This window comes from Stenella coeruleoalba (genome assembly GCF_951394435.1).
Source record: "Stenella coeruleoalba genome assembly, chromosome: 14".
In the NCBI taxonomy this organism is placed as follows: Eukaryota; Metazoa; Chordata; class Mammalia; order Artiodactyla; family Delphinidae; genus Stenella; species Stenella coeruleoalba.
This window is the reverse complement of record NC_137160.1, coordinates 27604374-27615524: the sequence shown is the minus strand read 5'-3', so window position 1 is coordinate 27615524 and position 11151 is coordinate 27604374. Positions and strand designations below refer to the sequence as shown.

The 11151-nt window shown below is 39.9% G+C and overlaps 1 protein-coding gene across 4 annotated transcripts in view; it reads right to left on the bottom strand.

Annotated features, from left to right (window-relative positions):
• Nucleotides 1-11151, bottom strand: part of EPG5 (ectopic P-granules 5 autophagy tethering factor) — a 134357-nt gene that overhangs the window by 59041 nt on the left and 64165 nt on the right. For all 4 annotated transcript variants that reach the window (XM_079941983.1, XM_079941984.1, XM_079941985.1 and 1 more), the window contains exons 22-25: nucleotides 10974-11140; nucleotides 9933-10154; nucleotides 7778-7901; nucleotides 1079-1223 (exon numbers count right to left, since the gene is read on the bottom strand). In XM_079941983.1, the coding sequence (XP_079798109.1) occupies nucleotides 1079-1223; nucleotides 7778-7901; nucleotides 9933-10154; nucleotides 10974-11140 (658 nt within the window). The remainder of the gene's footprint in view (nucleotides 1-1078; nucleotides 1224-7777; nucleotides 7902-9932; nucleotides 10155-10973; nucleotides 11141-11151) is intronic.

Below are 11151 nucleotides of genomic sequence, written 5' to 3'. Positions count from 1 at the left end.
ACCACAACTGACAAAAAGTTACGAAGCCAACAAATTTAAGAAAAAGAAGTTGGTGTCGTAAGTATACAATAACCTATGAAGAGCTGCTGAAATTTTTCCTACAATCACAATCACAAGTTCCATCGTTTGATATAATCATCATCTAACCTGCTCTCATCTGAGAAAAACCTGAAACTAATTATTTAAAAATCTAGGCTTTAACTTTATTTAGAACTGCAACCTGTACTGATCACCAGAAATAAGACAAGTGGTGAAGAGCAGGGTCTCTGAAGCCTGCTCTTCAAAGCCCCAGCTTTGTGACTTCAGAAAGTTACCTAACCACCATACACTTCAGGTTCCTTATCTGCTCAATGCAAACCCCAAATAATTAAATTCTAGCTTCTACTTTACATGTTGTAAGTCAATTAAAATATCTTTTTAAAGCATCATGCAGAAAATGAACCACAAAGTACATAATCACTTTCCCAATACCAATGTACAAGAAATACAGGGGACAGAAAAACATTAAACTATACCACAAAGGTATAATTAGCAACATCCAGACTGTGGGGAAACTCCATGGCAAGAGTCATGCCTCAGTGTGGGCCAATGAGATGTAACTGGAAAGTCTATGAGCAGCTTCTTGAAAGAGTCCTTAAAAGAGGGAGACTTCCCTACCCACTGAATGGAATGCAAATGTGACAGCTTAAGCTTAAGCAGCCACGTTGAACCATAAGTGGATGTCAGATGTGAACACAGTGAGACAGCAAGGTAGGAGGTGCACGGGTCCTTGAAGGCTTTCAGGCCATAAAGCTACTGCTCTGAACTGCCTGCCTCCAGACTTCTTTTACATGGGAAAAAAATCCCTATCTTATTTAAGTCCTCACTGTTTTTGGAATTTCTCTCATTCAAAGCATAACCTAACCCCAAGTGGTTAACAAGTTAACAATGAACTCCTAAAAAAGCAATTCTCACTGAGGGGTACACTTTGTGAACCTTAACCCTCAATGGCTCCAATTCACTCCCTCACCCATTCATTCACTCATTCATTCACTCACTCATTCATTCAAAGGGTCTGATGCACACTCACACAACTCACCCAACAAAGGATCAGTGAAGTCCAGTGGCACTGACGAACTGCAGGGTGTAGAATGGGACTCAAGCTTGGCCTGCATCCACAGACTAATGGTTTCCTGAAACTCATAATGTATGCGCTCCATGTTCAAATACTCCATCCACAGGTCCTAAAATGGAACCACAGGACTTTAACTTTCAGAGATGAATCACATATTCACATATAAAACTGTATATTTAACTTTAAAGTGAACCCATAAGTTTCAACATGAGGTGGTCCACTCCAGGCTCTCCAAGCACTAGGATAAATCACATTTAAAATGGGCACTCTAGGGAATTCCCTGGCGGTACAGTGGTTATGACTTGGCACTTGAACTGCCTAGGGCCCGGGTTCAATCCCTGGTCAGGGAACTAAGGTCCTGCAAGCCGCGTGGTGCGGCCAAATAAATAAATTTAAAAATAAAATGTCTAACAACCTTAGGAATCTCAAAACTTTTTGACTGTGTACCATGACTGGAAAAAATTATTGCAACAGCCTCACTAAATGTATATTTATAAATTACATACATATACTACTGAACTAATATAAGACATAGGTAAAAAAATTTTTAAAGAGATAAAAAATAAATATATTGAAAATAATTGGATCTGGATTATATCAAGCCCTAGGTCCCAATACCAACTTACAGGAAATACAGGGGACAGAACAACATATTAAACTACACCACAAAGTTATAACCAGCAAAATCCAAGCTGTGGGGAAGCGCTATGGACAAACTACCCAGTTTCTTCAACAAATAAGTTGCAATTTAAAAAAAACGATAAGGGGAGGACCTATAGATTTAAACAGATTAATAAGAACTATCAACCAATTACAAAATGCAGACTCTGATTCAAACAAACTGTAAAAGTAAATAAAAACAAAACTTTTATGACATTTGTAAGAGCACTGGAAATTTGAACACTGTCTAGATATTTGATATTAAGAAATTACTGTTAATATATTTCAGATATAAATGCTCTTGGGTTATGTTATTATTTTTTTTAATAAATTTATTTATTTATTTTTGGCCATATTGGGTCTTCATTGCTGCACGCGGGCTTTCTATAGCTGCGGTGAGTGGGGGCTACTCTTCGTTGCGGTGCGTGGGCTTCTCATTGTCGTGGCTTCTCTTGTTGCAGAGCACGGGCTCTAGGCGCTCAGGCTTCAGTTGTTGTGGCACGTGGGCTTAGGTGCTCCGCGGCATGTGGGATTTTCCCCGGCCAGGGCTTGAACCTGTGTCCCTTGCATTGGCAGGCAGATTCTTAACCACTGCGCAACCAGGGAAGCCCTGTTATGTTTTTTAATCTTCGTCTTTTAAAATATGTATCAAATGCCCTCTAGGATTAGCTCCAACATGGTGGTGGGATTGGATTGGCTATAGGTGAAACTAGACACATGATACATACAGGCAGAGGGAGAAGGGCATGTCTATTATACTATTCTATTTTTCTGTATGATTGAATTTTTCATTATAAAAGGTAAAATAAATAAGTAAATAGATATGATTGACCAAAAAAAATAGAAACAGAAATTCCAGTATTTTCCTCCCACTCTCCAGTGAGCTGTCGTGCATATTTTGCATATTTGTCTTGCATAAAATATATGTCTGGCATATATTTCACTCTGGTGATGACTATATATTAGAATGGTGGACTGTCATTAGTAAAAAAGAAAGTCAACTATCAATGAACACCAAAAACTACAAACAGTAATAGCTGATGAGCAGATAAGGACTGTGGCTTTGTGGACAAGGGTTTTCTTTTTTTTTTTTTTTCTGATTTGGAGTGCTCTAAAGGATACCTATAAATGTAAAAATATTTCAGGCTTCTCAATTAGCACACTCCCATGAAGTCCTAAATCGTTATTTCCAAACCAATCATGGCACAAGGCATTCCAGACTCAGAGAAGAAACACCAAAGTCATCCGGATCACAAGCCTGGATCTTGGATGTACCAAACTGTTTGAGGTGCTGTACCAGATGCTCCTACTGTGTATACGTATCTCCTTTAATTGGGGTCTGGATGTCACTTTCTCCACCTCTGTGCTAAAGTACTATTGACAGAGGCTAACAATTAGAAAAGAATACTGAGAATTAACAATGGGTAAGCAGAGATGTTTCAGAAACCACTAAAAGACAGAACAACTCTGAACCTGAATTACTGATTCAAAATACTAGCTATAAAATTAAATGGCCAGCAGAAACTAACACAACATTTTAAAACAACTATACTCCAATAAAAAAAAATTTTTAATAATAAAAATTTTTTAAAAATCAAATGGCAAGCAAAGACTTTAAAAAAAAAAAAGGAAAGCAATTAACCGTGTAAATGCTAGGGAATCAAGATAAATATTAAAGAATCAAGAAAGCTATGATTAATTTTTTAAAACACTGACCAAGTACCTACTACATGCAAATTCTCAGATAAGGCTTTGGGTTGTGGAGTATAAAGAAGAGATGAGTATGGACCTGCACTCAAAAGATTTCAGGACACCATGATTATCTGTGTATTTTTCCTATTTCTCTGGCCCTATATTCTCAGCCTTATTTCTCTGTGCCTTTCAATGTTACTTCTCAGAGTTCCATCTTCAGTCCTCTTCTTAATCCAAATACTCTATTACCATTACACCCACATTTCCTACACTATCCCATTCCTGAACTCTAGAACTGTATATCCCCTCCCCACCAACTCTTTAATAAGAGCTCTCCTTGAAGCCCCTCAGGCACTTCCTCTTCCAAGTACTGTAAACAGCAGCTTCCCAAACTACAAATTTGGAAGTCCTTGTACTATCTAATCTGCCCTACAACTGTATCAATCCTAATCGAAAAATCCTATTGATTCTACTAATTCTTCTTCAATATATATATATTTTTTATAAGAACAGGCTAATTTTATTTTTTTTAATTTTTTTAACATCTTTATTGGAGTATAATTGCTTTACAATGGTGTGTTAGTTTCTGCTCTATAACAAAGTGAAATAGCTATACACATACACACGTTCCCATATCTCTTCCCTCTTGCTTCTCCCTCCATCCCACCCTCCTTATCCCACCCCTCTGGGTGGTCACAAACCACGGAGCTGATCTCCCTGTGCTATGTGGCTGCTTCCCACTAGCTATCTATTTTACTTTTGGTGGTGTATATATGTCCATGCCACTCTCTCACTTTGTCACAGCTTATCCTTCCCCCTCTTCATATCCTCAAGTCCATTCTCTAGTAGGTCTGTGTCTTTATTCCTGTCTTACCCCTAGGTTCTTCATGACCTTTTTTTTTTCCTTAGATTCCATATATATGTGTTATCATACGGTATTTGTTTTACTCTTTCTGACTTACTTCACTCTGTATGACAGACTCTAGGTCCATCCACCTCACTACAAATATCTCAATTTCATTTCTTTTTATGGCTGAGTAATATTCCATTGTATATATGTGCCACATCTTCTTTATCCATTCATCTGTTGATGGACACTTAGGTTGCTTCCATGTCCTGGCTATTGTAAATAGAGCTGCAATGAACATTGTGGTACATGACTCCTTTTGAATTATGGTTTCCTCAGGGTATATGCCCAGTAGTGGGACTGCTGGGTCATATGGTAGTTCTATTTTTAGTTTTTTAAGGAATCTCCATACTGTTCTCCATAGTGGCTGTATCAATTTACATTCCTACCAACAGTGCAAGAGGGTTCCCTTTTCTCCACACCCTCTCCAGCATTTACTGTTTGTAGATTTTTCGATGATGGCCATTCTGACTGGTGTGAGATGATATCTCATTGCAGTTTTGATTTGCAGTTCCCTGATGATTAATGATTTTGAGCACTCTTTCATGTGTTTGTTGGCAATCTGTATATCTTCTTTGGAGAAATGTCTATTTAGGTCTTCTGCCCATTTTTGGATTGGGTTGTTTGTTTTTTTGTTATTGAGCTACATGAGCTGCTTGTAAATCTTGGAGATTAATCCTTTGTCAGTTGCTTCATTTGCAAATATTTTCTCCCATTCTGAGGGTTGCCTTTTGGTCTTGTTTATGGTTTCCTTTGCTGTGCAAAAGCTTTTAAGTTTCATTAGGTCCCATTTGTTTATTTTTGTTTTTATTTCCATTTCTCTACGAGGGGGGTCAAAAAGGGTCTTGCTGTGATTTATGTCATAGAGTGTTCTGCCTATGTTTTCCTCTAAGAGTTTGATAGTGTCTGGCCTTACATTTAGTTCTTTAATCCATTTTGAGTTTATTTCTGTGTATGGTGTTAGGGAGTGTTCTAATTTCATACTTTTACATGTACCTGTCCAATTTTCCCAGCACCACTTATTGAAGAGGCTGTCTTTTCTCTACTGTATATTCTTGCCTCCTTTATCAAAGATAAGGTGACCATATGTGCGTGGGTTTATCTCTGGGCTTTCTATCCTGTTCCATTGATCTATACTTCTGTTTTTGTGCCAATACCATACGCAAATCAATCAACGTGATACACCATATTAACAAATTGAAGGAGAAAAACCACATGATCATCTCAGTAGATGCAGAGAAAGCTTTCGACAAAATTCAACACCCATTTATGATAAAAACCCTGCAGAAAGTAGGCATAGAGGGAACTTTCCTCAACATAATAAAGGCCATATGCCATATATGACAAACCCACAGCCAACATCATCCTCAATGGTGAAAAACTGAAAGCACTTCCACTAAGATCAGGAACAAGACAAGTTTGCCCACTCTCAACACTATTATTCAACATAGTTTTGGAAGTTTTAGCCACAGAAATCAGAGAAGAAAAAGAAATAAAAGGAATCCAAATCGGAAAAGAAGAAGTAATGCTGTCACTGTTTGCAGATGACATGATACTCTACATAAAGAACCCTAAAGATGCTACCAGAAAACTACTAGAGCTAATCAATGAATTTAGTAAAGTAGCAGGATACAAAATTAATGCACAGAAATCTCTGGCATTCCTATACACTAATGATGAAAAATCTGAAAGTGAAATCAAGAAAACACTCCCATTTACCATTGCAACAAAAATAATAAAATATCTAGGAATAAACCTACCTAAGGAGACAAAAGACCTGTATGCAGAAAATTATAAGACACTGATGAAAGAAATTAAAGATGATACAAATAGATGGAGAGATATACCATGTTCTTGGATTGGAAGAATCAACATTGTGAAAATGACTCTACTATCCAAAGCAATCTACAGATTCAATGCAATCCCTATCAAACCACCACTGGCATTTTTCACAGAACTAGAACAAAAAATTTCACAATTTGTATGGAAACACAAAAGACCCCGAATAGCCAAAGCAATCTTGAGAACAAAAATGGAGCTGGAGGATCAGGCACCCTGACTTCAGACTATACTACAAAGCTACAGTAATCAAGACAGTATGGTACTGGCACAAAAACAGAAATATAGATCAATGGAACAGGATACAAAGTTCAATATATTTTTAATTTATCCATTTATTTAACTACTCCTGCTATTTCAATAGTTCTTCAAACGAAGCCTTTGGAAAAAGACGTCCTGCTGGTAACATCCTCTCTGCCACTCCACATCACCATGTCTTCCTATCAACCTGAGAACTCCCGTTTGTCCTTTAGGGCTCAGTTCAAAGGTCACACTCCAGCCTCAGTCTGAATCAGGTGCCATTTGTGCATGTTTCCACAGCACCCTGTGCATTCCACCCCCACAGTCTTCATCACTGGATGCAATAATTTAGTCCCCCATCTGACAGTAAGCACCTTAAAGGCAGAGACTGCATCAAGTTTCTTTTCGTCTTTGTTATTAGATGCCTGACACCTTAAAGGCATTCAACAGATACTCACAGAAAGAAGGGAAGAAGAAAGAAGAAAAGAGAGGAAGGAAAGACAAAGAACACAGAAGAAAGTGAAAGACATCTACTAGAGATGAAATAGTATATACAGTGTGGAAGCAACTAGGTTTAAAGACCCAAATTGAAGTCTCTCAAGTCTCAGAGGATCCTAAATCCCATCCAATGTTGGGGGTCAATGCCCAGTAGAGTTCAGCCCCTAGAAAAAAGAAACTGGAACAGAAGAGATATGCCTACATACATACACACACACACACACACACACACACACACACACTCACACAAATGATAGCTACAGAAGCTTAACGAAAACTCAGAAGTTTTGGCCTAAGAAAGACCACAGACATCTTTGCTTGGGTACCAGGGAGAGAACAAATTAGGATATGTGAAGACTAGAATTGAGTGTCTCCAAAAGGGCAACCAAAACTGTGATAGCTACAAGTAAGTCATCTCCAAAGGCAAACAAAGGTGAACTCCCTATCTCCATGCTACTAACTTTCTGTACAACATATGAATCTTAACAATCTTAACAAATTCTTACACAGTTTTATGGGAGTAGAGATGACTGCTTAAAAGTGTTCAGCTGCTGACGATTTAAAACAAGGAAGAATACAGTCAGAGAAAGGCTGTGTTTACGAGGCTGTAGAAGGTCCCAGAATGAGCTTCAAGCCTTCAGGTGAGGCCATAGTGGGGTCAGAGATTCAAAAGGAAACACTCCTACAAAAAAATCACTTATATGTTGACAAAACCACAAAAACAACGACCATATCAGTGACCCGATTTCCGTATCAACAAGTGGTTTTACCATTAGGTTATAAAAGTAAACAATTCAAATTACAGAGAGACATTGCCATGGTTTTACCTGCTGATTCTGCATCACTTTTGCTAGCCTGTGAATATCATAATGCTTTGGCAGAGAAGGGATATACGTATCTCCTTTTTGAAAATTCTCATCTTCTAGCCATAATATATATACATTGAAGAGCCTAAAAGAAAAAAACATAAATACATAAAATACAAAAAGATGTGCAGGCAAATGAAGTTTCTTACACCTCTAGGAGCACTGGCACTAAAAGATAAAAGTTCGGAAGCACATAACACAGAAAATATTTCCAACCACCACACTCCCAAGAAGGGCCAGCAAGGGAGAAAGGTCACAAATCATTTAAGTACGATGCAATAATTGCTAAAACAAAAGGTGTGAAGAAAGGGCTCTGTGACCTCTATTACTAAAGAGGGTTAAATACAGTACACAGAAAAAAATAACTGGAGAAGGTGACTTTAACACAATCCAAGGATCTGAATTTCATGCTTTTCTTTCCTGGACAATCAGTCACAGTGAGCCTTGGTGCTTGGAAAAGTTTAGATAACATTCAAATAAACACCTTTTCTGTCTTTCAGAGAAAACATTAAAAGCCATTTTAAACTTATACATTGGAAGAACCTGCCAGCTTTAGGCTCAATGACAATCCCCTGCCTCAAGGAATCACAAATAGAACCCATAGCATGTATGCACCCTGTTCCCATGAAGAAGGAACAAAAGAAAGCTAAAAACAGGGGGAAAAAAATTCTCTATTTTCCGGTAAAAACTTTTTTAAAAATTTAATGATGCTTCCTTTGTTTTTATTTTGTTTTGTTTTTACAAGGAAGACAGTCCATTTAGCTCAGATCACTGGTATTTTAAGCAGTTGTTTGCAGCAACAGGTACCAAAGTAGTCTACAGCACACAAATTACAAAGTACCAGGTGGGGACCAGGAGGTGTGGCTGGGCTTTACTCAATAAAGTGGAAAAATACCACCTTTACCCTGGCAACAGTCTATGTAGGAAGAGACCCTGGGACAGAGCTTTGAGGCTCTTAAACAGGAGGGGCTGGGACGGAGCTCCTTCCAGCTTGACTCGGTTATATGTCTACTTCACAACATGCCAAAGGAGGGCAAAAGGGAACATCAAAGGCTTTCTTAGCTGATCTAAATGTTCAGAGATAAAGCCTTCCCAATGGTTATGCCCAGATAAAAATACATTTTCCTTCAAGCAAGAAAGAGACAGGGAGAAATGATTCTGGAGGCTGAGAGAAGCCCTAAGGCTTTGAGGTCAATCAAGCCTGAAGCCTGAGTGCTGGATCGAAACACTGGGTTTCCTCACCAAGACATTTGTATTCACTTTGTATTCAGAGTTCATTATTAAGAGCTGTTTCTATTAAGTCTTTTTTATTTTTATTTTTTGCGGTACATGTGCCTCTCACTGTTGTGGCCTCTCCCGTTGAGGTGCACAGGCTCCGGACGCACAGGCTCAGCGGCCATGGCTCATGGGCCCAGCCGCTCCGCGGCACATGGGATCCTCCCGGACCTGGGCACGAACCCGTGTCCCCTGCGTTGGCAGGCGGACTCTCAACCACTGCGCCACCAGGGAAGCCCTATTAAGTCTTATTTATAAGACTAATATCTCGTTTACATCAAGCTTACAAATGAAAGGTGAAAGAACAGTGTGAAGGGGACACACACTTACCTCAGAGTTCTTAACCTTTTAGGGGATGCAAATATTAAGCCTATTTTTAGAAGCAGTTTTGGAAGATTATGAATCCACCGCACCCCAGGTGGATCCCACAATCCCCTAAAGGGCCTATGAATCTCACTTAAAGAACCTTGCCTGGGTCGTTTATTTCTTTTAGAGAACTATCCTAGCAGGCTTTACTAGTTGTTAACCTGCTTTATCACTTCTTTTGGTTTGTTTCTGTTATTAAATAAAGAAATAGAAGCGGTCACCAGCCCTCGGGTTTAAGAGCTTTCACTCAGACTCCAGGCACTTCACAGAGGTACATCCAAATTGCTGATTCACTCTCGTAAGAAACACAAAAGAGAAACATTACAAGATGCAAACCTATAGTCAAAACCACCTTCCATATTCAATCTAACAGGTTAAGAGAATAACATCTAGCAGCTGTAACACAAATCAAAGAGCCGGCACAAGTACCTGTGCTGCAAACAACAACATAAATGGCTAAATAGCCATGCCTCACCTCACGAGCTCCGTGTGCAGCTCTGGTGAACTCAGGTAAGCAGGGGTGCCAGCCTGGGTCGCTGGCAGCCCTTCACTGCCCTCTGCTGGAACTCGGAGGGCCTTGCTCGCAGCGTGGTGGAAGTCAGCCACCTCAGTCAGACGCCTCTTCATTTCTTTTAGCAAACTGATATGAGCAGGGCTTTGAAAAAACCTTCTTCCAATACAACCATCTACGGGTAGCCTTAAAAAATGCAAGCACAGATCACAACAGGATCAACACAAGATGCTCTTTCTATGTGACACAAAATTACAGTCTGTTAAGTCAGTTTATTAAATTAATACATACTATCTCTACCTCAATGGTTATAATGAGGCTCCAACAAGATGGCACATATAAAAGCAGTTTTTAAAAGAACGAAATGCTATGCAAATTCAAGACACTGTCACCACTTAGAGGTACAGAAGACATTAAAGATAGTCCCTTTTCTTAAAGAACTTGCAATCTGGTAGAAAACAGAAGTGATGAAGAATCAACATCCGTATGTTTCAAAGGGGTGAGTTAAGGGAGTGCAGGTGAACTAGAAACAGAGCTGGAGCCAGACAGCGATGGTCAGTGACAGTGAGCAGCCATGGCCGGCCAGAGTCCCTTCACATCCAGTGGAAATGCTGGCCTCCCCCCAGGCATTGCCTGGCCTTCGTCCACAGCTGCACTACCCATCACCAGTCCCCTCGAACAAGCTCCACCATGGCCACACAAGCAGCCTCAGTTTGGGACAGTCTCTCCCTCTGCAGCTCCAGAAGCTCTCTGCTTAACCTTGCAGGGTCCCAGGGTGTTGTCTTCACCAAACTGGGTATGGGGGGTGGTAAAGAGAGAGCGGCCACAAGATACCCTGAACTCAGAAAAGGTCTAGTCTGATAGACGTGAAACAGGAAAGGAGGGAGGCTCCTAGCCAGACAATGACTCTAACTCCCATGCCACAGTGTGAGAACACAGAGCTGCAGAGCAATGCAAAGGTGGGAACTGATTCACAGAAACTTACTACTACTCTGGGTACCATACCCATATTGCGGTCCTGGGCGGTGAAGATACAGGAGGAAGAACTTCTGCCAAATGAGTGGCAGAAGAGGATGGTCAGAAGGCGTGACGAGAGCCTGGTGGGCCCAACGATAAATGAGCAGCCTCTGGAGGGACGGGACGATGGGGAGTTTCAGCTGAGCCTGGGCTTTCTACAAAAGAG